Below are 26,594 nucleotides of genomic sequence, written 5' to 3'. Positions count from 1 at the left end.
TTCAAAAGTCTGATGGCAGCAGAGAAGGAGCTGTTCTTGAGTCAGTTGGTATGTGACATCAGATATTTGTATCTTTTTCCTGACGGAAAAAGGTGTAAGAGAGAATGTTCGGGATGCCTGGGGATCTTGATTATGATGGCTGCTTTTCCAAGGCAGCGGGATGTGTAGGCGGAGTCAATGGATGGGAGGCTGGTTTCTGTGATGGACTGGATGAAGAGCTGAAAGAGCAAAAAGACCAAGTGTGATGGTACCTGAAGATGAGGGCGACATTGTTCGGGCGGGAGGACATGATGCAAAGTGCAAAAAAGTTTGGTAGCTTCAGCCACCTTTTGGGAAAGCCCATAACATTTGTGCACTGGAATATGATGAGGTTGCAGATGGAGAGGTCCAAACTCTTCTGGGAACAGATCTTTTGTAACATCTTTTGCAGTATATGTACAGGGTTAAAATTTTGAAAATGATCTTGAGAATGAGAAAAAAATATGAAGCTAGTTAGCTTCTGACTTTAATACCAGACTGATTGAAATATTCTAGAAAGGCAACAATGATTCCTTATCCAGCAATAGATGGACTAAGCCTAAATTTCTGAAGCAGTTCATTTCAGGATGCTGATTTAAATGAACCCCTAACTGGAATAGCTGAAGGACTCTAGAATGTCCATTAAAACATCTGCATGGTTAACTTAGCTTGAATACTTGAAGAGGATCTTCAGTTGTTCCCTGGGAGCTTTTCCAGGTTTCTATGGGGATAGTGTGATTCATACATGGTACAATGTGCAACATGTTCAGACAGAATGGAGCCAGTGCCGGGGACCCACTGACACTGTAAATAATGCAGAAACAACTTATCCTTCCAATCTAAAAGTGCACAAGAGAAGCCATTTCAGTCATGATGGATGTTGATTCTACATTGATAAAGTGGAGCGCTGACCCCCAGATATCCCTTTGAAGAAGCAAGAGAATTATGCAAGCAGCATAGCTATAATTTCACACCACTGTTTCCTATCCCAGAGAAGTGCTTTGGGTTTCGCTGGAACGAACCTCTCTTTCTTTCTGTTACTCTCTCTTATTTCTCTGCATGCACCCATATGATAATTAGAATCATTATAACGTGGTGTCAGACTGTCTAGTTTTAGTTAAGTAGAGCCCTCATTATAAATTTATACTACAACTGGCTCAAAGGCCTCAGACCTTCCAGTTGACTTGAGCTATAAGTTGCAGTGTAGCGAAAGGGCTTGAAAATAGACCAGGGCCCATCACCCAAAGTACCATGCAGTGCCATGTACGGGTTATTCCGCTGGATATCCCATACAAAGCCATTGACATAGAGAAGACAGAGTCCAAGATAGGCTGGATGAAAGCATTTCCCATGTTGGAAGTTTACATGACCTCAACCTAGTAGAAGGCTGAAGCATCTTCAGAGGCCTGACGTACAAGGAAAAGAAGTGCACCAGCCTCTTCACTGCTGGAATGGGGCCCATTTGTCAGCCCAGTTCTGAATCATGATTGGACCCCCCCCCCCGCCCCCAAAGAAAAAGTGTGACATTTTACAGGGATTGTTTGCTCACCCACTCCCCACCTTCTTAAGTGAGCTAATGCTGGCATCTTTTGAGTTGATACAGACCTGGAAGCTAGGGGGCAGCGCGGTGGCACAATGATTAGCACTGCAGCCTCACAGCTCCATGGGCCCGGGTTCGATTCCCGGCTTGAGTCACTGTCTGTGTGGAGTTTGCACGTTCTCCCCGTGTCTGCGTGGGTTTCCTCCGGGTGCTCCGATTTCCTTCCACAGTCCAAAAATGTGTGGGTTAGATTGATTGGCCATGCTAAATTGTCCCTTAGTGTCCCAGGGATGTGTAGGTTAGAGAGATCAGCAGGGTAAATGTGTGGGGTTGTAGGGATAGGGCCTGTGGTGCGATTGTGGTCAGTGCAGACTTGATGGACCAAATGGCCTCCTTCTGCATGTAAGCCCCACTGTGGGTTTTCTGTGGTTTCCATGGAACGCTTCACTGATGTTTCCCACCTCTTTCAGAGATGAACATTTCACTCTAAGTGCAAAACACACCCAGGTTCACTCAAGCATAGATATAGCCATGTAAATGTTGCTCTCTGCCTGTGCCCTTTCAAATCAAGAGTAGTAATTTGGAGAACCCTGTGCTACTCACACTTGTCTACGTTCCATACACTAGCTGACTGCAAAAGAAACCAGTTTAGAAATCAACATGCATTGTATAGGATTATATTTTCAATGAAAAGAAGTGAGTCTCATAAAGATGTATTCAAGTCCATACAACTGCTTAACTTTGCATCTAAAATCTGTTCCCAGATTAAAATCAGAATGACTGTAGGTATCAAAGTGTTTAACGTCACCCCAGTAAAGGATAAAATAATCAATATTTTCTGAGAGGAGAAAGGCTGAACGCCATCAGATCCTTCCAGAAAATATCTCTAGGGCTTTAAACTTTATAATTCCTTTTACACACACTTGAAATTGCTACCACTGAAAATTTTGCTTTTGTATGTACTAGGTTATAGAATCATAGAAACCCTACAGTGCAGAAGGAGGCCATTCGGCCCATCGAGTCTGCACCGACCACAATCCCACCCAGGCCCTACCCGCTAATCCCTTTTTTTTTTACCCGCTAATCCCTCTAACCTACGCATCCCAGGACTCTAAGGGGCAATTTTTAACCTGGCCAATCAACCTAACCCGCACATCTTTGGACTGTGGGAGGAAACCGGAGCACCCGGGAGGAAACCCACGCAGACACGAGGAGAATGTGCAAACTCCACACAGACAGTGACCCAAGCCAGGAATCGAACCCGGGACCCTGGAGCTGTGAAGCAGCAGTGCTAACCACTGTGCTACTGTGCCGCCCTAAGGTTCTTGGCCCTGCAAGACTAGTGATGGGACATTGCCTTTATCTGCAACTTGCATTACAACCTAAGGGGGGTGGGGCGGGGGGGGGATATAGTTTATTTGAAGGCGGGAGAAAGCACTTTAAATAAAATGTGTGACCAGACCCTTCCCATCCAAACCCTATCTGACCCATATATTCCAGGGGGACAGGTAAGGCACCAGGCCTACCCTTAGGCATATTGAAATCCAGAAGTGGCCAATTAATAGCCACTTAACTTCATCGTTCCTTCTTCCCTACAACAATATGTGCAGCTGGAGGAGGCAGATGGAAGACAGCCAGCCCAACAAATTTCAAAGCCCAGGTTTTGGCAGGAAGAAAGAGTGGGGTTCCTCCTTGGAGGGCTTCCCTGTGCCCAACGGGGACACCTACCCCTTAGTTCTTAGCTCCTCATGCCAGTCTTCAAAACCCAACCCCCATTCTCACATCACACCCCACCCCCGACCCCCACCCCCTTGCTAGGGTCCTCAATCCCTCCCTAACCAAAATCCCAGGATTTCCCCTTAATTCCAGAGACATCTTTCCTCTTCTCAGGGACTGTGTGTAGCCCCAACCATGGCCACTGCTCGCTTCCTGCACTGCTGGGACTACAGAGCATCAATCTGATTGACCAGCAACTCTTGAAGACAGGACTTCCTGTCCCAGAGGGGAGAAAATCCCACTGTTGGGTAATTAAGGCTGTCCTCAGCATATTATGGCTGTGGGGCAGCCAGATTTAAGGCTATTAACTGCCTTTTCAATCCGGGGGACCAGAGGAGCGAGGAATACATCCCATGTAAAATTCACCCCTATGTCCCATTGCACTTTCAGTGCAAATACTTGCCTTTGTGTGTCTATATCTAGGTCTGCTTTAAAGCAGTTTGATATTTTGAGGTCTATTCCAGCTTTTATGAAAATGTTGGTAGGTTTTTACTTGATTGTTGGGTCTGCGGCTTCTGCTGAACTCATTTCGTATTTGATATTTTGTGTCTTTTTTGTAAGTTGAAATTCAAATTTGGGTGAAATGAATTTAAGTTTATCTATTAGTGTCACAAGTAGGCTTACGCTGCAATGAAGTTGCTGTGAAAATCCCCTAGTCACCATACTCTGGCAATTTAGCATGGCCAATCCACTTAACCTGCACATCTTTGGACTGTGGCAGGAAACCGGAGCGCCTGGAGGGAACCCATACGAACACAGAGAGAATGTGCAGACTCCGCACAGACATTGATCCAAGCCAGGGATCAAACCCGGGTCTCTAGCACTGTGAGGCAACAGTGCTAACCACTGTGCCACCGTTTAGCTGATTTGTCCTATCTTCATTATGTTGACAAACAATGTTGACATATGTATAATTCATATGGTCATTATTTGTGATAAGAAACCAAAGCTTCTACTGTACTAAACTAGATGGTTATAATTATAGATCTTTTGATAATTATAGATTTATTAATATAGACCTTCTGAAACACAGTACAGGTAACTAGTACATGTATTTATTGGTCTGTGCAACCAATATACATGGGGAATTAATGCTGTAATGATATATAGCCAGTACTTAAGAACTCATGTCTTGGACTGACATGATGCTCATGGTTCGTTTTATTTGTGTATTAATGGTCGTAAAGGTTTGGTATGGAAATTCATTGATTGTACAAATAGTTTATTTTATAACCCAGGAATTTTTAGTTTAGTATTATCGCTGTCCCTTGTTAGACAAGAATGCAGCGTAATTAGGTAAAAGGGCAAAGCCCAGATTTTGCGACAGTAAATGACAGTGAAACAGTTAGCGTTCTATTCTATTCATTTGTGGGACATGGGTAATGCTGGCTGGCCAGCATTTATTGCCCATCCCTAGTTGTCCTTGAGAAGGTGGTGGTGAGCTGCCTTCTTGAATCGCTGCAGTCCATGTGCTGTGGGTTGACCCACAATGCCATTCGGGAGGGAATTCCAGGATTTTGTCCCAGCAACTGCAAAGGAATGGTGATATATTTCCAAGTCAGGATGGTGAGTGGCTTGGAGGGTAACTTGCAGGTGGTGGTGTTCCCATGTATCTGCTGCCCTTGTCCTTCTAGATGGAAGTGGGTTTGGAAGGTGCTGTCTAAGGATCATTAGTGAATTGCTGCAGTGCATCTTGTAGATAGTACACACTGCTGCTACTAAGCGTCAGCAGTGGAGGGAGTGGATGTTTGTAGATGCGGTGCCAATCAAGCGGGCTGCTTTGTTCTGGATGGTGTCAAGCTTCTTGAATGTTGTTGGAGCTGCACCCATCCAGGCAAGTGGGGAGTATTCTATCACATTCCTGACTTGTGCCTTATAGAAGTTGAACAGGCTTTGGGGAGTCAGGAGGTGAGTTACTCACCGCAGTATTCCTAGCCTCTGACCTGTGGCTACGTGTGTTTATGTGGCAAGCCAAGTTGAGTTTCTGGTCAATGGTAATCCCAAGAATATTCACAGTCAATACCCCTCTGAAACTGACAGCAACTTGTGGAATCCATACCTGCATACTTAAATGCAGAAATCCAGAAGTTGTCATCAGTGTTTCTGTGCTTTGTCACTGGGTGCACTGTCAAAGTTCCCAGAGAGGGTAATCAAATAGAAATCACTGAATCGACATAAATTTACACGTTAAAGTTAAATCTTGTTGAATGAGGTGTAATTGTTTATATAAGTTCATAATTACTGCTGAGAAAACCTCTCTGGCCATGGAAAGCTATGTTTAATTAGTTGAATTGCAACATTATGATAAAATTTCCATGTATGTTTAAAATAATACATTTTTAAGAGTTTGTGGTATTTTAGCTTCTACCTTACTCCCATGTATATGTCCCAGTCAGTTATTTCACTGTCTGCAAAATTCAATTCGAGGTGATGGAAAATCCATGCCTTTTGCTTCCTTGTTTGCTGTCTATGAGAGTACTTCAACGTGATTGGCTGTTTGCTCGGTTTAATGATATCATTGTTGCTATGTGCCTAGCAATTCCCTTGACTTTGCACCAGATTCAACCCAATGTCAGGAAAGGGGGAGATCTACGCAGCAGAGAAGCTTTGTGGGTATTTTCCTTCGAGATCTGTAGTGAGCGCTGTCACTTGGCACTAGCTGAAAAATCTAGGCCCCAAATGCCAGACCCACATGTTTCGCTCTGCCATCATTCCTTCAGCATTTTTCTCTTCTCATCTCCCTCACAGTAAGAAGTCTCACAACACCAGGTTAAAGTCCAACAGGTTTATTTGGAATCACGAGTTTTCGGAGCGCAGCTCCTTCGTCAGGTGAGTGATGAAGGAGCAGCACTCCGAAAGCTCATGATTCCAAATAAACCTGTTGGACTTTAACCTGGTGTTGTGAGACTCCTTACTGTGCCTACCCCAGTCCAACGCCAGCATCTCCACCTCACATCTCCCTCACCTCTTCTAAAGATACTAAATCACAGTGGAATAAATTATCGATAAATCTGTGATTCTAATTTCAGAAGATTATGTGTGCTCATTTTAATTTTAACAGAGTCCAATGTCTTTTGATCTGTTTGCTTTGTTTACAGAGGAGGAATGATTCAGACAAGTGAACAGTATGGATTCGTGCATCACGCTCTAAGTCTATATGAGAACACGATCTCAGCTGACGCTAGCCAGTGAATCTGTCAGATTACCCTACTGGCACGTGACAACGTATTTCAAAGTTACATGGGAGTAAGCTAAATTATCTCTTGAAGGTACTGACATGTTTATTGCTTAAGGAAACAAAAAGTGGAATTGCCTCCAGCAGAAGGGTGATCCATGGTAAATTCAGAAACTAGTAGGACTTGAAAATACTGTCGGCCAGATTGATTGAACGTTGTGTAAATTTTCCTAAATTCTGTTATAGGAAGACGCAGCTAACTGCAATATCGTGTGGCATCTTATATGTGTCTTAATAAAGGCCTTTTTATGTTAAGTTCAGTTCAACAAGACTTGCAGCAATCTCAGAAAAGCAGTGCCGGTTGAATTTGTTTAGAGAGGCCAGGAGTTTGGATAGAAATATAATGCCCAGTCCTTTATTGGATTTTCTGTATTCTGAACTGGCACCGCTCTAGATGTGATCTATTAATATGTAATGTGAAAAGTGCTATTTCATAATGTGGTGAATTTTAGTTCTTTGCCACATTAATGTCTTGCTGCTGAAATGCACAATTGTTTCATTCATGAATTTTTGAACAACTGTCCAATTCTGGAATATTTTAAAACTCTCTAAATGTTTTGTATGTAACGTAGAAGCAGATTTTTATTTGTGACCTGGTGTTGAATTGTATGCATATTTATAATCCTAACTAGCAGTCAACTTGCACAATGTTAAACAATCACTATATGTATTCCTGTGTCCATGACAATGTATTTTTATTGAGATTGTCCAAATGTACAAGCTTCCTAGATATTAAGCAAAACCCTGTGATTGACACTTACAGCATCTCTTTCTCTCTCTCTCTCTAATGTTGTGAGGTAGTGTCAACACTTTCTTTCTCTTGACAAGCAAGAAGTGCACTGTATAAATGTATTGGAATATATACTAATGTAATAATTGAAGCCCAAAAATATGAAGCATTGATGTAGCTTTATTCTGTATGCAGCTACTTGGCATATGTTCCAGTCGATGAGACATATTTTAAATTCCTTTTTTTGTCGTGTGCAGGAAATTGTTTACATTAATAAGTTGTTTACAAAAAGCAGTGCAGAATCTGCACAGGATAATTTGTGTTTTTATTCAGCACTGTTACTTTTTTGTGTATGATGACAATAAACACAACAGATTTTGGAAATCTTTGTTCTGGCCTGTATATTTTGATCAGAAATCTTTCGTTGTTCTGAATATAACCTAGAAACTTATAAAATTCTAACAGGGTTAGACAGGGTAGATTCAGAAAGAATGTTCCCAGTGGTGGGGGAGTCCAGAACAAGGGGGTCATTGTTTGAGGATAAGGGGTAAACCTTTTAGGACTGAGATGAGGAGAAATTTCTTCTCCCAGAGGGTGGTGAATGAGTGGTATTCACTACCACAGAATGTAGTTGAGGCCAAAACGTTGTCTGATTTCAAGAAGAAATTAGATATAGCTCTTGGGGCTAAAGGGATCAAGGGATATGGGGGAAAGGGGGGATCAGGATATTGAATTTGATGATCAGCCATGATCAAAATGAATGGCAGAGCAGGCTCGAAGGGCCAAATGGCCTCCTCCTGCTTCTAGTTTCTATGTTTCTATTTGGAGCAGGGGAGAATCACAGTGACTTGCATTTGTATTTATTCTAGTATGCATGTAAAATAATGTATACATCAAACTGAAATACGTCACTGCTGGGGAATAGGAATAAGGTTGATTCCTGGGCTGGAGGGGCTGTTTTATGTGGGAAGATTCAGCAGATTAGATTTGAGCAGATTAAACAGATATGCATAGTGGTAATGTCACCAAACTGGTAATCCAGAGTCCAATGCTCTGGGGACATGGGTTCAAATCCCACCACAGCAGCTGATGGAATTTAAATTTGCCACACAAATCTAGTCTCAGTAATGGTGACTGTGAGAACTATCACCGATTGTTGTAAAAACCCGCCTGGTTCATTATTGTCCTTTAGGGAAGGGAATCTGCCATCCTTACCTGGTCTGGCTTACATGTAACTCTAGACCCACATCAATGTGGTTGATGCTTAACTACCCTCAGTCTGATGGCAATCGGGAATGGGCAACAAATGCTGGCCATGCCAGTGATGCCCACATCCCATGAAAGAATAAAAAAGATTGGGTCTACACTCTATTGGAGTTTATAAGAATGAGAGGTGGTCTTATTAAAACAGATAGGATTCTTAGGGGGCTTGAACAGGATAGATCCTGAGAGGATATTTCCTCTCATGGGGTAATCTAGAACTCTAGAACCCGGGATTATTGTTTCAGAATAAGGAATATGCCATTTAAGAAAGAGACAAGGAAAAAATTCTTCTCTCAGGGGATTGTAAATCTTTGGAGTTCTGTAGCCCAGAGAATGGTGGAAACTGGGTCATTGGATTATATTCAAGGCTGAGTTAGACAGAATTGTGTCCTACAGAGAAGTCAAAGGTTACAGAGGGTTAGTAGGAAAGTAGAGTTGAGGCCATTATCAGATCAGCAGTGTTCCTATTAAACGGTAGAGCAGGTTTGAAGGAGTGAATGCCATACTCCTCTTCCTTTTTCTAATGTCCTAATGTACTCTGGTGTGGGTATCTCCTGTCAGTATCAAGCAATTCCCAGGTTACTGCCAACATCAAGAAAACATCTCTCTACTCTGCTCCAATAATCAGCTCCCTTTGAAAAATATCACCTACTGCAAAAGTGTGAATATGTCTTTCACACATAAGCTGCCTCTATTCATCCCTGCAAACATCGATAACTGCAATTATTGTCAAGTGTGCCTGTTTTGTTTTGAGGCTCTTCTGCTGCGATGAATGGGTTTCGGATACTCCAGTCTCACTGCTGACTGAAAGAAGATTCCCTTTGAGCTAGAATTGTGTGATTTCAAGAAGAAATGAAGCTAAAGGGGTAAAGGGATATTGAAGGAAGATAGGATCAGGATATTGAATTTGATGATCAGCCATGATCAAAATGAATGGCGGAGCAGGCTTGAAGGGCCGAATGGCCTACTCCTGCTTCTATTTTCGATGTTTCTATGTTACACCCAGCTCCCAGATTTGAAAGGATAACACAGGAAAATACTTATGTTTATTATTAGTGCCACAAGTAACATTAACACTGCAGTGAAGTTACTGTGAAAATCCCCTAGTCGCCACACTTCGGTGCCTGTTCGGGTACACTGAGGGAGAATTTAGCACGGCCAATGCACCTAACCAGCACATCTTTTGGACTGTGAGATCCGGAGCACCCGGAGGAAACCCACGCAGACACAAGGGGAACATGCAGACTCCGCACAGACAGTGACCCAAGCCAGGAATCGAACCCAGGTCCCTGGCGCTGTGAGGCAGCAGTGCTAACCACTGTGCCACTGTGCCATCCTGCCTTTTATTGTAACTTTGTAGCTTTTAAACATATAAACTTGTGCAAGTTGTTTAAAAATGGCCAAGGCGTTTCAAAGGGAGCCTGTGTTTATTGCACAGTTGTAAACATGGGGTAGTTTGATGTCATTCTAAGCTAACTTCTATATGATTACAGTAAATTGCCCTTCTCCCAGATTGAACTAAAAATGACATTCTCGCGTCACAAGCAAAACTGGAACAGGAGCGACCAGTTTTCGCACACACACGCACAGTTGTCAGAAGCAGTGGTGGGCAAAATGATGTCCCTTTCTATCTGGTGTGATAATGAGTGGGGGGGGAATGATGATTTCCGAGAAGTCTACTAAATGACACTGGTATGAAAAATCCAACAGCAATTGAATAGAAGGAAGTGGTCGTCACTAACTTTTTTTTTCCCCCTGAAGACACATTTCCTTTCGACGTTTAGATTCAGAATCTGCGCTTATAGTGGCAGCATGTAACTTAGTCACAAGAATAGAGGGAAAATGAATATCCTGTACTTCGTGGTGCCTTTTACCAATGCGCTGCTGGCTTTATCTGGTGAGTACTTTTAAAAAAATAAATCCAGCACTGCTCCATAGCTGTGGAAGAATAGGTCTAAATTATTTGACGTTAGTCTTTGCCAGAGCAGCAACAGGGCGAAGCACAGATTAAAAAAAACAAGCGGAAATGAGTTTACATACACAAATGTACTGTTGTTCGCTGTTAACAAACCTCCACACATCTATCCCATTGTGAGCAGTGTCTGCTGCTAGCTTGGAACTGCCTTGTTAAGAATCGGTGAAATTAAGAAACATAATACTGATATCCCGGTTTCCAATTGCTTCTCCCAGTTACTCTGTGGCAATTTCAGAAGGTTAGAGAGAGACTGTCATGGGACTGTGGGGTAAGGGGGGGGGGGTGGGGGTGGGGGTGGGGCGGGTAGAGAGAGAGACTGTCATGGGACTGTGGGGTAAAGGGGGGAGGGGGGGGAAGGGGGTGGTCCACATTCTGAGAACATCGAACAAGAGGCAGACAACTAAAGTGAAAGTTCCCCTCTTGCGTTAGGACAAATCTGGCTGGAGGGGGAGGTGGGAGGTGAATGGAGCTTTGGCTTTGCAAAAGTCTCAAGTTTAATGATCTGAAATTCACAGAATCACAGAATACTACAAATTATTTCAAATTATTTCCAACCACTTAAAGCTAAATGTAAAAAAAATGGTTTGTGGTCAAATCATTGTAGGTTTTTTTTTAAATGAGTGGTCTCGGTGAATGCCAGAGGGATTCAAATGCTGTTGAAATGTGTCCCCAGTGCTCTAATAGTCTGATCATTCTGCTATGGTGGGAGTATGTGTCTCTGTGAAACAGTTTGATGCCCATGTAAGGATTGTTATTGAGCTATCTGTGCATTTGCGCTTGTTCCTTGATGTCTTTCTAGTCTTCTGACAGTGCAGCAATATGTCCCTGGCTGTTTTAACTGGCTCTTGTTTGTGTGTGTGTGTCTGTTTTGTTCCTTTCCCCTTGCAGATGGATTCCTGATCCTGCACTCTCGGAAGGAACAGTGCCTGTTGGGCAACAGAGAGAAGGTGCTGGTGGGTACATGCAACCTGACCAACCCATGGCAGGAGTGGCAGTGGACAGAGCAGGGCAGGCTGCGCCTTTGGCAGGTGGACCAGTGCCTGGCTGTGGTCAGCTCAACCCAGCTGCATTCCCGCACCCTGGTCCTGCAGGACTGCGCCGGGGCCCCTCGCTGGAAATGCCACGACAACCAGCCGGACCGCCTGGGGCTCGCCCACCCGAAATTGTTCCTCAAAAAGTTGGGCTACCTGGCGGTGGTGAAGGCCGAGACGAAGTACTTCGATAGCTGGCGTAGGTACCAGCTTGGGGAGGATGGGGAACCCGTCAAACTGAGCATGTGCCCAACACAAGGTGAGATCCTGGCAACTGGCCATGAGGGGGGATGCAAAATGTGTCCAGTTTGTTAAGGTTCCTCAAGTCCATCAGATTATGAAATGTGGCCCACTTTATACTCCAACACTCTGTCGCCCCTGCTGAAATTTTACCGCCTCACTGGCCCAAGGTTCGAAAGATTCTGCCCGAGGCCAACAGAGAATGCCATTCTGTGAGCCTTGCCCGCCCCAATCCTGGGACAGGCGAGCCGGTAAAATTCCAGCCCCCAACACATGCCACGTGACATTCCATCTCTAAATGTGGAACATTATTCATGACACACATGAAAAATCTCACTATAATTATACTATTTAGCATTTACCAACCAACAACACTGCTAAACAATGTTGGAGAGGGAGAGACAAGTCCTGTGGGACCTTATTGTGTCCACTTCAAATATGGTCATCAAGCATTGAGCTTGTGAGTAAGGGGGTTTTATAGTTTTAGGATGTGGATAGAGTGGACCTGGGGAAGATGTGTCCATTCATAGGAGAAACTAGGATCCGAGGGCACAGCCTCAGAGTAAAGGGACGACCCTTTAGAACCGAGATGGGAGGGATTTCTTCAGCCAGAGAGTGATGAATCTGTGGAATTCATTGCCACAGAAAGCTGTGGAAGCCAGGCCATTGAGTGTATTTAAGACAGAGATAGGTTCTTGATTGGTGAGGGGATCAAAGTTTATGGGGAAAAGGCAGAAGAATGGGGTTGAGAAATGTATCAGCCATGATTGAATGGTGGAGCAGACTCGATGGGCCAAATGGCCTAATTCTGCTTCTATATCTTATGGTCTTGTGTTCAATAGCAACAAAAAGTGGATGTACAATCTCAGGGTCAAAATTGGGTGATCTACCAGTTATCCTGTGTTTTACATCGTTGACCAGTGGAGTCAATTGGTTGACATCTTGACGCGCCTTTTTTTATTGTTATGTGTGACTTTCATTCCTGGCAATGCAGGGAACATTAGCGCCAGGAATAATAGCACTTCCAACTTCTGATGTGCAATGGGCTCAGCATCTTACTCATGTGAGATTAAATCGGGTTTTCTTAACAGGGGGAGCAAAACTCCCAACAATGGAGCTCGGTTCCAGCCTCAGAAAAGTGCCTCCTCCTGGGGCCAGAGCTAGTTACACCGTCCCTACCCCACCCCCACCCCCTCACCCCATCACACCACTACCCTTTTCTCACAGTGAATGGGCCACTTTCCTGATTTCAGTAGAATTTCAACTCCACGCGCTTGGAGCTGCCAAAGTCGTGTCATGTAAGAGACAGCAGGCAGAGACCTTAACCTAAAACAGCCTCAAATCCCCATTCCCCTCTTCCCCTCAGCTGCACTGGAACCTGGAGTTTTATTAGAGGTTCAAGGCAACTGGATAAGACCCCCCCCCCACCCGCCCCCCCCCCCCCAAGTTCTGCTAACATAGTAGAGGTTTTTAAATAGGGTTTAGTGATCTTTGGAAAGAACACGTCAGATTAAAACTCTGGATAAGAGGAAAAACACACACGCATGCACAAGGTGGGTAGAAACTGCTGTTACATTCAACAGGGGAAAATAGCATAAATCTACACTTTGAAAACCTCACTCTCCCAGAGAGCTGCAACATAAAAGGATGGGTGGAGGTTTCCTCTTAGGGATGCTGTGGACGTCCAAGGCTGTCTTGGAGAGGAAGGATATGACTGTGAGAGAGGCCTTGACTGGACTGGTGGAGACAGCATTTCAAGTTAATGGATGAAGGCAAAGCTGATTTGTGGCTGCCCCTGGGAACAACATTTCTCAAATATAACCCAATAAATGTCATTCTATCCGCCAGATAAAGACCATTGATCCTAACTTGTGCCTTTTAACCGCTATTTTACCCTGTAACGATTACATAGCACCATTGAGAAAATAAATGCTATTCCCATTCCTTGACAGTCTTGAGGGGAGCCTTTTCCTCTCGCGTTTCACCACCTCTTGGTGTCCATTTCCTTGGGGATTTCAGATGACACCGAGATCGGGAAGCAATCTGTGCTTCCGGAACAGGTTAGCCGCTGAGGAAAGTGAAATGAATTTTTTTTTTAAAAATGAGAAATGGGTTGGATCTCGGCGAGATACTGTGGAGGAATTTCCGATTTAAAAGCATAAAAGCTGGTCGGGGAAGTGAGGAGAGAAGTGGGGCTGCCTGACAACCCTTACTCTTGTAACAGAAACTAGGGACCTAGAGATAACATTGCAGCCGAGAATTGCCCACTCTTGTTCTCTGTGAGCACAAATAAAGCTATTCTACTATAGCTACTGGCCCTTACCACCCTGGCAAGAGATGTGCCTGAGTTTAAGTTTAAGTTTAATTATTAGTGTCACAAGTAGGCTTACATTGACACTGTAATGAAGTTACCATGAAAATCCCCTAGTCGCCACACTCTAGCGCCTGTTCAGGTACACTGAGGGAGAATTAAGTACGGCCAATGCACCTAACCAGCACGTCTTTCGGACTGTGGGAGGAAACTGAAGCAACCGGAGGAAACCCTCACAGGCACGGGGAGAACATGCAGACTCCGCACAGACAGAGACCCAAGCCAGGAATTGAACCCGGCGCTGTGAGGCAGTAGTGCTAAGCACTGTACCACCGTGCCACTTGAGGCAGTTCACATGGTCAAGGCAGCAATAATACGACAGCTGGGCATCCAATCCACAAACTCAGCAATTATTGCATTCTTTTATTTTTCATTAACATTTTCCTTTGAAATGTTTTCTCGCTTATTTCCCTCACTGGCATTTTCTTTTCCAGCGTATATCTTGCACTATCTTGCTCTCATGCCCACATTTCTGTCCTTGGCCTGCTACAATGTACCAGTGAAGCCCAATGCAAACTGGAGGAATGACAGCTCATATTCTCATTAGCACTTCTGGATTTAACATTCAACAACTTCAGATCCTGGATTCTGTCCTCCTATTTGAATTTTTAAATATTTTTCTTCCAACCTCCTCCTCCCCACAAAGGCCAGTCTGTAACTTGCTCTCATCTTTCGCTTTCACAGAGCGGTGGCCTTTGTACTGTTATTTACACATTCGACTCTTTGACATTTATTCCGCTATTAACCCCTGCCTTAGCCTTTAACACTATCATTAACACTCCCTTTGTCTTGTATCCAAAGGCATCAATGTCAAATCTCTCCCGAGCTATCCTCGACTTTCTATTTTGCTCCACCTGCTCCATCCCCTTTCTTCAAAACTATGGAACCCATCACATTTCTACCCCTCTGTAGCACTGAAGAAGAGTCATATCGACTCGAAACATTAATTCTGTTTCTCTCTCCTGACCCACTGAGATTTTCCAGCTTTTTCTGTTTTTATTTCAGATTTCCAGCAGCCGCAGTCTTTTGGTTTTATCTCTTGCACTCAATTTGCTTATTTGCCCATCTATCACTTCATATTCTTTAGTTCTGCTGTCCAATTGTCTCATTTCCATTTGGTTGGCTCCATGATCTATTAGCATCTCTTCACCAGAATCTGCTTAGGTCTATGTCAACTTATCTAGATATTTTATTTGTTTTTCTCTCTTGTTCTTTATGCTTCCTAACTTGGTTGTTCCTGTACATTTTTGCTTCATTTTTTTCAACTTTGTTGCGTTGATGCTCAATTTGTCCTTTCCAAATCCCAGAGAGGTTCCCACTCCATTTTCCCATCTCCAGCTTCTGACCGGCAAGTTCCCATCCCTATCAGTCAGCCAACCCCCTGCCCTCATTGCTGCTTGGAAAAAATATCCTAATGTGAATCAAATTGTGAAGGGTGTGCACCATATTCTGTGGTTGCTAATGTGCGCTTGAGACCTTGCATGCAGCAGGAGGAATCAAGTCATGTACCTGGGTGATAAGATACCTACATTGCGGAAGGAGGCCATTTGGCCTGTCAAGTCTGCATCGATGCTCCAAAAGAACATCTCACCCAGGCCCAGCCCCCCACCCTATCCCCATAAACCAATGCATTTACCATCGCTAATCCATCTAACCTGCACATTCCTGGATGCCAAGGGTTAATCTAGCATAGCCAATCCACCTTACCTGCTCATCTTTGGACTATTAGAGGAAACTGGAGCACCCAGAGAAAACCGACGCAGACACGGGGACAACATCCAGCTCCACACAGACAGTCACCCAAGACCTAAATCAAATCTGGGTCCCTGGCACAGTGAAGCACTGTGAAGCACTGTGCCACCGTGCCGCCATATTGGATTAGTAATTTTACTTTTTTCTCAACGTCTCAAATCCCTTTTTAAATCAACTCTGAATACATTTGGAAGTTGCGCAAACTCAAGTTTGTTTTGGGAGTGATCCTGAGACCCTGGATACCGAGGGGGAGATTCTAAGAGGCTTGAAACTTGGGAAGAGCAGGTTGAATATGTCTTGTTCAATTGGGTCCACCTTTAGGATGATGCTGGATGGGCCAGTTATAACTTATTCTAAACTACAAGCTGGAAATTGGGGTTGCACTTGGGGTTGCACATGTTGCTGCATGGCAGTTGGCATTGGTAACAGAAATCAGATCACCTTCTGTGAAATTTCATGCTGCAATTTCTATTTGGGATATAAATCCGGCAGTAATTTTTTTCTAAAACTATAATTTCACTGCCAGTTTCACAATGATGCGGTTCAGTTGCACCAACAACATGCAAATGGCAATGTAGTGTGAGAATCATGTCTTCATTAGATTCCCATTGGACTTAGTGTCCTAAAATTAAACACAGCCACGCTGTACACTTTCTCATATCGTTTGGGTTTTGGAACTCAAATTTAGTCCAGTGTGAAACTAGACTGCAAAGTTGTTATTCAGCGCTTTCGATTTCCTGGTGCTTTATAAACTTTGTATTGAATCCTTATATGATCAAAAACTTAACATTAACATCCGTGTTCTCCTCATGAGGTTGAGCTTAGCAAAGCTTTCACCTAGTGGGCAAAGTATGAATCACACCTTGCAATATAAATAGATTTTCTTGCTGTTGCACCAATAACTATTCTGTAGTACCAACATGAAGCAGTTTTACTTCGGACTGACCTAAGAAGCTATTTTCTAAATATCTGGAGTTAGGGCCTAACTCCATTCCAAAGTAAAGGAAAATGAGAACGACTGATTTCTGATTGGAAATTATACTAAGTTTACTAAGTTAACCCATTTATTATTTTTCCCATTTATATATCCAGTTTTTATTTTGATTGTCTTTGTTTAAGTTTAAGTATTAGTGTCACAAGTAAGCTTATATTAACACTGCAATAAAGTTACTGTGCAAATCCCCTAGCCACCACACTCCGGCGCCTGTTCATGTTCACTGAGGGAGAATTTAGCATGGCCAATGCACCTAACCAGCATGTCTTTTGGACTCTGGGAGGAAACCGGAGCACTCAGAAAAAACCCAAGCAGACATGGGGAGAATGTGCAGACCCTGCACGGACAGTGACCCAAGCTGGGAATCAAACCCAGGTCCCTGGCGCTGTGCAGCAGCAGTGTTAACCATTGTGCCACTGTGCTGTAGTATGAACATAAAGCAGTTTTACTTCGTACTGACCTAACAAGCTGTTTTATAAATACCTGGAGTTGTGAAAAAAAATAAACAAAATGGTGGAAGATATTCTCCCTGGCTAAATGGGCTGCAATGATTCCTAAGTAAAGGAGAATAAGAACTATTGGTTTCTGATTGGAAATTATGCTAAGTCGACTCTTAACCCTTGTGATTTATTTTCTCATTTTCCCCTTTGTGTATCTAGTGTTTATTTTGCTTGTCTTTGATTTACATAACAATGAAAATAATCTATTCCTTGTATAATTTGTACACCGGTTTCTAATCCCCATTCAATATTTGCAATTTAAAAGCATATTGTTCTAGTTGTATTAGTTTTATTTTCTCCATAATTCAAAACCCACAATCCTAGGATCTGTCTGGCAAATCCACACTACACTGTCTCCAGGGTTATTATCAATCAACTATAGTGAGGAGCCCAAAGGTGTATGCAGGATTCCAAATGTGATTTAACTATTAATGCAAAAATGAAATAGTGTGGTTGCTGGAGATCTGAAATAGTCAGCAAGTCAGGCAGCATCTGTGAAGGCAGGAACAGAGTTAAAAGTTTCAGTTTGATGACCTTTCATTAACCATTGTTTTTGCAACCAGTGCAAGATATTTCCCATTATGTTTGATTTCTCTTGGCACAGTGGTTAGCACGGCTGCCCCACCGTGCCAGGGACCCAGGTTCGATTCCCGGCTTGGGTCACTGTCTGTGCGGAGTCTGCACGTTCTCCCCGTGTCCCCGTGGGTTTCCTCCAGGTGCACTGGTTTCCTCCCACAGTCTGAAAGACGTGCTGACTAGGTGCATTGGCCATACTTAATTCTCTCTCAGTGTACCCGAACAGATGCCGGAGTGTGGCGACTAGGGGATTTGCACAGTAACTTCATTGCAGTCTTAATGTAAGCCTACTTGTGACATTAATAAATAAACTTCAAACTTTAATGGAACCCCCAATCACAGTTTGCTACTCTTTCCCTATTTCGTGTCATCAGAAAACTTTGCTATCTAATCCTTGATGCAAGTTTTGAATTATATGAGAAAGAAAGGGCAAAGCAAATTCTCCACAATAACCTCTGGGACACCTCACTAGACATTGTCTGGCAGTTGGATAGTCATCTGTTTACCACAGCCCTTTCCTCGCTGCTTTCCAGCTAATTCTCTATCCACACCACCATTTGTCAATTTAGACCACAGTCTTTCATTTTCTCAACCATATTTTGTGTATTGTTTTATTAGAAGTTTTCCTGGAAGTTACATATCAACTACATTTACTGTACCTCTGATTCTCTCAAGCATGACCTACATTGGGTGTGGGAGTGTAGTGGCTGGATTAGTAGTCCAAATAGATTTGGTTCAAATGCCACCATGGCGCGTTGTGAAATTTAATTTAATAAATCTGGTAATTTGTGGGTTGGCACCAAAAAAAATAGACCATTAAGCCGGCTGGAACTCACCGGTTAAAACCCCTTGCATTATGCAATTAATGAGAGCATTGCCATTTTGGTTCACAGTAAAACCCCTCCATCCGCCCGTCTGAAGCTGCCTCAGAAATCTAAACCTTTCTATTTTGGAAGCCATTATGTTTAATTAGACCAGAGTGTGACGCAAAGAGTAATCCAGAGATTTTTTACGTTCTTCACTGATATTTTTGTGGATATCTAGACGTCATTGTTTGAGAGCATCTTGTCACTAGTTTGATTCTAATCATTGCAGTTCACTTAGTCAGGGAGTAGAACTTCCACCATTTTGTTTTTCTTTTTTCACAACCACTGGGGCTGGACTTCTCTGTTTTCATTTCATTTTCACCCAACATTGAACAGTACGGGGGGGTGGGGGGAGGGGGGGGGGTGCAGAAAATCAAGGGAAACAGCAGAGACTGTGGAGAACTACAACCAGTGCTGCTCCTTTCAGCTGGACTACCATGGATATTCCTCCCCTCGCTCCAGTAAAGAAAATGACCAGCCACTCCCTGAACACATCTTTGCAGATAGATCATGGTGAAGGGAAAAGGTCCCAGAAGCTGTATAGAAACATAGAAATTAGAAGCAGGAGAAAGGCCATTCGGCCCATCATTTTGATCATGGCTGATCATCAAATTTAATATCCTGATCTCACCTTCCCCCCCATATCCCTTGATCCCTTTAGCTTCAAGAGCGATATCTAATCTCTTCTTGAAATCCCACAATGTCTTGGCCTCAACTACTTTCTGTGGAAGTGAATTCCACACATTCACCACCCTCTGGATGAAGTAATTTCTCCTCACCTCAATCCTAAAAGGTTTACCCCTTATCCTCAAACTATGACCCCCAAGCTTTGGACTCCCCCACCATCAGGAACATTGTTGCTTTGCACCATTGATGCCATTAACCTTGGGGACTCTGTGGTGTCAGGGGTAGACCCCTTTGACCTTTTTGGGGAATTTTACAGGGTCGCCACTCTCTCCATAATGACTCAGTCCAATCCAATGAACTCAATTTTGAAGAATGACTCCAAAGTCTTCAAGGCCCTTTTCTAAATGTGCTGCCTTCTCATCCCACTGCAGAATCCCAGCAGCAGAGGTGGGCTTTCTCTGAGTGGTAGTGATACAGCTAAATGCCTATCCTTTGTATTCAATCAACTCTAACCCAGAAAAGTGGGTCAGGTCTGAGCTACAGCTATTTCCTCTGATGACTTACCTGCTGAAGAGAACAATCATAGTCTGGTGCCATTACAATACATTTATTTTAACTGTTAGGTTTTTGGGGTCGAACAGAGGGAGGACATGTCCCCTTTTCTTTGTGCTCTGCCACTTTTCTTTTGGCTCACGTCCAACCCTTGTTGCCCCCTGTGATGCCTTGCCCTTAGATTTTGGTTTGCTGTCTTCTTGTCTCCTGGGCCTTTTCCCTTTTTTTCATATATTATTACTCCTGTTAGTTTTTTATTGTGTGGGGTGTTGAATGGGGGTGGGGGGGGGGGGGGGCGGGGTGGGGGGATACCCTCATGTGGGGGGTTGTGGAGGTGGGGGGGAAGAGGAAATCAGGGTGATGGTCTGGTTCTGCCGTATTTTAGGTGGTTGCGGGGAGGTGGTTGTTAAGGTGGTGTGTGTTAGGGAGAGGGGGCTGTTAGGTTGGGGGGTTTGTGTTTCTGGGGGCTGGGGTGGATGTCAAGGTAGTGTGTGTGTTGGAGAGTTTTTCGGGGGGGGGGGCGGTTAGGTTATATCTCACTTCCCATTTTATTTCTTTTATTTCCATTTGTACATTATTTTCCTTGTTTCCCCTCCACCTCTGCCTAAACTTGCCAATTTCACCTTAATAATAATTTCTTTTTTTAAATGTTGCTCTTGATGTGTCTCACATGCTATCTCCCTATTTGTCACTCTTAATTCCCGTGAGTTAATCCATCTCTCCACCATATGTTTCTCCCATCTGTCCTCATGATTGTTGCACTCCCTAACATCCCACCACACTTCGCTTCTCCTTCGCACGCAACTAATAACGTGAAATAAAAGGAAAAGAAATGCCCTAAGTATTCAGCAGCTCTGACAGCATCTGTGGAGAGAAACAAAATTCATCAAAACTGTAAAATGTTAGATAAAAGCAAAACACCGCGGACGCTGGAATCTGAAACAAACACAGGAAATGCTGGAAAATCTCCAGCTCTTAGATCTGATGAAGGGTCATCTAGACTCGAAACGTTGGCTCTGTTCTCTCCCCACAGATGCTGTCAGACCTGCTGAGATTTTCCAGCATTTTCTGCTTTTGTGTGTGTAAAACGTTAGAGATGTTACAAGTTTTAAACAAATATAGAGGCAGGGACATTGGTGAGGAAGAGCAACAGGAAAGGTCAATGATAGGTAGGAGAGATTAAACGGTGCAGCACAAATGGGGATGGTAACTCAAACAATAAAGAAACTAATGGGTCTAGAAGATGTTGTGGCGGGGAGAAGCAGAATCGTCACCAATAGCTGACATCCAAAATTAAAGCAAAATACAGCGGATGATGGAATCTGAAACAAAAACAGAAAATGCTGGAAAATCTTAGCAGGTCTGACAGCATCTGTGGAGAGAGAATAGAGCCAACGTTTCGAGTCTGGATGACCCTTCATCAACTTTGACGAAAGTTCTATTGACACCTCCTCGAGACCCATCTTTTGTTTTTTTCACTTGTCCTGTTACCATCTTCTTTTGCCTTGTACTGGCTTTCCTTTCATTATTTAATCTCTTCTACCTGCCACCCGATATATAACTCCCCTTTTGATTCTCTTACCCTGGCCAAAAGCCTCCAAACTCATTCGGAGCTGAGATTCTCCGGTGCCGCCGGAAGTGAATGGAGTTTTGTCTGGAACGCCAAATTTTCCGTTCTCATTTGCAGCAGGGCGGCCATGGAGGGGATCGGAGAATCCCACTCCACTATCTCTACACTAGCTTAAAATCTGCTGAGTCTCTTAATTTTGTCCAGTTTCGACAAAAGGCCATTGACCTGAAATGTTAACTCCTGTTTCTCTCTCCACAGTTTGCTGCCAGGACCGCTGAGTATCTCCAGCTTTATTTTAATTTTGCTCTAATGCCACAAAGTCTAACAATATACACCTCTTCAAACATAAAGAGCTTCTCAGCCACACAGGATGTATTAAAGTGCATTGAGGTCACATCCATAGCAGTGAATACACGCAAAATAGATGACCTTTCAAGATAGTTTAATGCACTGAAACTTCTCTTTGGCGTTATAGCTACTAAAATATAGCCCCTTGAAGAAATCCACTTTGAGATGTGTGAATTGAGCAGTGTTGCTCCCTGTTACTTTCTTATGCTTTTAGAAAGGCATCAACCCCACTGTAGGTGCATACACCGGTTTATAAAATGATTCTTCTGCTTTTATTCTTGGAGTGACTGCAAGAATAAAGTCACTCTTCACATGGCATGATGGAATAGCTCTCTGCAACGTCTACCCCAGGATCAAGCACAGCCCGGTCGAATTACGGTCTAAGTTTAGATGTAAGCAAAATTTCCATCTGCAAATCCACATACTGCATTGGCGTGACATTCCCATTTCCCAATGCAGCTATTTTCCAACTGAGACTGGCTATTTAATACCAGAGCAGCCACTTAGACACATGTCCCACCGTTATTGTAATATCGAGCGAGATTCTTCGGCCTCCTAGCCACGTGTTTCCCATCGGGGGGAGGTGGTGTGTTGTTTGCTTGTGGCGGGATTCTCTGGTCCCGCCACTGTCAATGGGAATTCCCACTGACGTTACCCCATGCCGGCGGGAAACCCGCGGGCCGGGATGCACTGCCAGCGGGACCGGAGAATCCCACCAGCATGAACGGCCGGAGAATTTCAGCCATCATGTCAGACTCATGCTGTTTAGAACACTGTTAAAGTACTATTTGCATAGACTTGAAGCCTATTTGGTGTTTTAAATATGTTGGGAATAATTGTAATCTGCCAAATTGAAGATTCCTATTTCTTTCCACCCACCACACAGAAGCTCTTCAAGCCAATTCTTTAAAGGAAGATTCACATTCATTTCGGGAAAATAAAGCCAAGTGGGTCGATGATGTTGCACGTAAGTCAATGAATGATTTTGTTTTCAGAAAATTTTTAATTGTTTTAAAATACAAACAGGACCAAAATGGGCAACCCCTACGAGCCAGCAATAAGAAGATGGCAGATCTGATTTTAATCGCTGCTGTGCATTCCTGCTAACCCTAAATAACCTTTAACCCATTGAGGTGGCACAGTGGTTAGCACTGCTGCCTCACAGCGCCAGGGACCCAGGTGTCATGTCAGACTCTGCTGCTGTTTAGAGTACTGTTGATGTACTATTTGCATTGACTTGAACCCTATTTGGTGTTTTAAATCTATCTAGCCCTGCCTTAAAGGTATTCAAAGATCCAATCAAGTTTCTTTGACAGTTTTGTGTCAGTGTCAACTCATGGAAGAGAGAAACATTCTTTCACATCCAAAGTGTGCGGCATGATTTCAGACAGAGGATACGATGGCCTAGTAGTATAATCGCTCGACTATTAACCCAGAAACTTGGCTAATGTTAGCGGGACCACAGGTTCGAATCCAGCCATGGCAGATGGTGGAATTTGAATTCAATAAAAATGGTCTGGAATTAAGAATCTATTGATGGCTACGAAACCATTGTCGGAAAAACCCGTCTGGTTCATTAATGTCCTTTAGGGAAGGAAACCTGCCGTCCTTACCTGATCTGGCTGACATGTGACTCCAGAGCCACAGCAATGTGGTTGACTCTCAACTGCCCTCGGGCAACTAGGGATGGGCAATAAATACTGGCCAGCCAGCGATGCCCAAGTGTTCACAGTAACTTCATTGCAGTGTTAATGTAAGCCTACTTGTCACACTAATAAATAAACTTGAAAAAAAGTTCCATGAATGAATAAAACAAAAGGCGCAGCAGCCCAGTAGGGATGAACACTAATGGGAATTTTAACTTCCACACTAGAGTCAGGATGGGTGAACAGGTACTTATAACAGAGTGGGTGAATTCTTCTGGTTCAATTTGAAGATAATTGTTTTTTCAGGCTTTTGAGATACTTAACTGACTCAGCAGGGGCCTCCTACATTGAAGCAAATTATGACCCCATTACATCAATAGGACGTCCCTGGTACTTTGAGGCAGCAGTGCTAACCACTGTGCCACCCAAGAAGACTGCACTGTGATTAATCAACAATTATTAAAGTTGCACCCTCTGGGATTCATTTTTCATATCCACATCTTGCCTCTACTAATTGTAACATTTTGGTGCTGTAAAAACACATTTCTAAAAAAAAGACTATGTTACTTCAGATATGATTTCTAAATATAATGAAATATTGTCCAGGAGGTGTCACTGAACAAGTAATTGAGGCAACGACGGACAGCTTATCATCCTCATCTCCAAGTTCATTCCCAAGATCAGAAGATCCCTGTTCTAGAATGGCTTGCTTTTACAATCAAACTGAGAAGGTAAGAGTTATACAATATTACAGTTATAATCAATTAACAACCGATTTGGAAAAAGTAAGCAACAAAAGATGCACTGCTGTATAATAAAAATCACGCACTTGGTGTTCATGTAAGCTTCCTTGAAATTGGAAATGGAGAATGCAGCGTTGGAAAGGAAATGTTATTTCCATCGTGGTGGATTAAGTGGTTTAACATGGCACACTAAACATCCCATTACCTCTGGGAATGTGGGAAATACCATTTTATTTAACAAATTACTTGAAACATGAATCAATCTTTACTTACCAACCATCCCTCATGCATATTGCATATTCCTAATGCTAATGCTAATTGGTCTGAGGTACAGCCATACAGAATGCTATCATTAAGTTCAAGTTTATTTATTAGTGTCACAAGTAGACTTACATTAACACTGCAATGAAGTTACTGTGAAAATCCCAGAGTCGCCACACTCCAGTGCCTGTCTGGATACACTGAGGCCTATGCACCTAAACAGCACATCTTTCAGACTGTGGGAGGAAACCGGAGCACCCGGAGGAAACCCACGCAGATACGGGGAGAATGTGCAGACTCTGCACAGACAGTGACCCAAGCCGGGAATTGAACCTGGGTCCCTGGCGCTGTGAGGCAGCAGTGCTAACCACTGTGCCACGCATTACCTAACACTGTGGAAAATGATTTAAAATTAAAGAATAAATAAATGTCTTTTATTAAGCATCACCATATTTATCACAACCACAAAAGGAAATATATATACGTTTTACATTGCAAGTGACATATTGGAATTGCTTTGTGCTAGAAAACTCCTTTCCTAACTTGTTTCACTGAAAAGGTATGGATTATGTAACAGCAAAGGAAGCTGGGCTATTTTGATTTTTTAAAAATCTATATAATAGCATTTATGATATTTTTAGGATATGAACACATATGCCCCTTGAAATTGTTTCTGTACCATACTTGCAAATGTATTTTTACATTAGTATTTTTGAAGGAGAGAAACAACACATGGTCACTTTTGTCTCCCTAACGCACCAAATTGGGCTGCTAACAGGGCGACGGGCACATGGAAATCAGTTATTTTGGGTGGACACTAGTATTGAGCCCCATTTTCTGTTCAGTCAGGCCTGGGATGTGTGGCTGAAACTCTATTTTAAAGCAATTGGAAGCTACATCAGCATATCTAAAAGGTGGGGCAAAAGGCATTGCACCATCCTCTGCCCCATGGGCATGCCAGTCGATACCCAACCATGGAAACCTGGCTGGAAGGAGGTCTCATGTGGGTCTGTAGGTGAAAGACCCTTGAAAAGTCCAGCACGTTCAAAGATAAGTGAACCCTGACTTTTTAACTGGCCTCTCGTAATTGTTTTCTGGGATTTCTTTGCTGATACTTATGTTTTCTTCGGCCCTTCTGTCAAATGTATTTTTGCTGCTATGGGCTTCTTTTATTAGCACCAGAATGTTGGCCAGTATTCTTCATGGTTAGCAGAAGAGGAGGGATTGCAAAGGATCACCAGGCCAGTCACACTGCCCGAGAGGTGCTCTGGGCCATGCTGCCAGCTCCCCACATCCCCCACATTTCCAGAGAAGGCTTGCGTACTTCACTTTTTACAGGTGTAATGTTATGAACGTTCCTTTTCCAAAGATGTCAGTGCCAGCAGATTGCAGTGGCATCACAATGCAACGTGAATGCCTGACTGACCTTTATGCTTGTAGGTTCATTGAAAATATATCTATTACACTTTGTTAGGCTCTCATATCATATGATATCATATGAAAGAAGCCATACCATGGTTTTTAGGACCTGTTTGATGCCTGCTACAATACCATCAATTGTATTTGCATAAAGACCACCTAGGAATGGCTCTGATAGCTTGCCTTTCAATAATCACAGCTTTGATGAATAAATAAAAGTCTTTTATAAAGCACCACAAAATTTATCACAACTACAAAAGAAAGTGTGAATATTTCACCTTTCTAGCGAGGTGTTGGAATTACCGTTTGCTAGCATAATCCTTTCCTAACTCTTTTCACTTAAAAAGTGTAGACATATCTAACAGCAAAGGAAGCTGGACTACTTTGCTTTTTATCTATATAATGCTTAACATGTCGTAAAAAACTGGAAACATCTTTGGTGACCCTTAAGAATTGTATAAGAAAACCAAAACAGGATATTCAATCATGGCTGAAGATGGCAAGAACATCTGTGTGTGTTTTATTTTTATTCTTTCGCGGGATGTGGCGTCACTGGCTGGC

General features: G+C 43.2%; 2 protein-coding genes across 2 annotated transcripts in view; both read left to right on the top strand.

Moving 5' to 3' along the window:
* ptprr (protein tyrosine phosphatase receptor type R) overlaps nt 1–7,680 on the top strand; it is a 192,181-nt gene extending 184,501 nt beyond the window's left edge. Inside the window, exon 13 of the mRNA XM_078219746.1 lies at nt 6,433–7,680. Within this exon, the coding sequence (XP_078075872.1) occupies nt 6,433–6,526 (94 nt within the window). The 3' untranslated portion in view covers nt 6,527–7,680. The remainder of the gene's footprint in view (nt 1–6,432) is intronic.
* A 2,661-nt stretch (nt 7,681–10,341) lies between these two features.
* LOC144498515 (receptor-type tyrosine-protein phosphatase beta-like) overlaps nt 10,342–26,594 on the top strand; it is a 121,438-nt gene continuing 105,185 nt past the window's right edge. The window contains exons 1-4 of the mRNA XM_078219741.1: nt 10,342–10,459; nt 11,426–11,827; nt 22,851–22,931; nt 24,217–24,341. Coding sequence (XP_078075867.1) covers nt 10,405–10,459; nt 11,426–11,827; nt 22,851–22,931; nt 24,217–24,341 — 663 coding nt within the window. The 5' untranslated portion in view covers nt 10,342–10,404. The remainder of the gene's footprint in view (nt 10,460–11,425; nt 11,828–22,850; nt 22,932–24,216; nt 24,342–26,594) is intronic.

The sequence above is a fragment of the Mustelus asterias genome, chromosome 9 (assembly GCF_964213995.1).
Source record: "Mustelus asterias chromosome 9, sMusAst1.hap1.1, whole genome shotgun sequence".
NCBI classification, from domain to species: Eukaryota; Metazoa; Chordata; class Chondrichthyes; order Carcharhiniformes; family Triakidae; genus Mustelus; species Mustelus asterias.
This window is presented reverse-complemented; position numbering and strand designations above follow the sequence as displayed.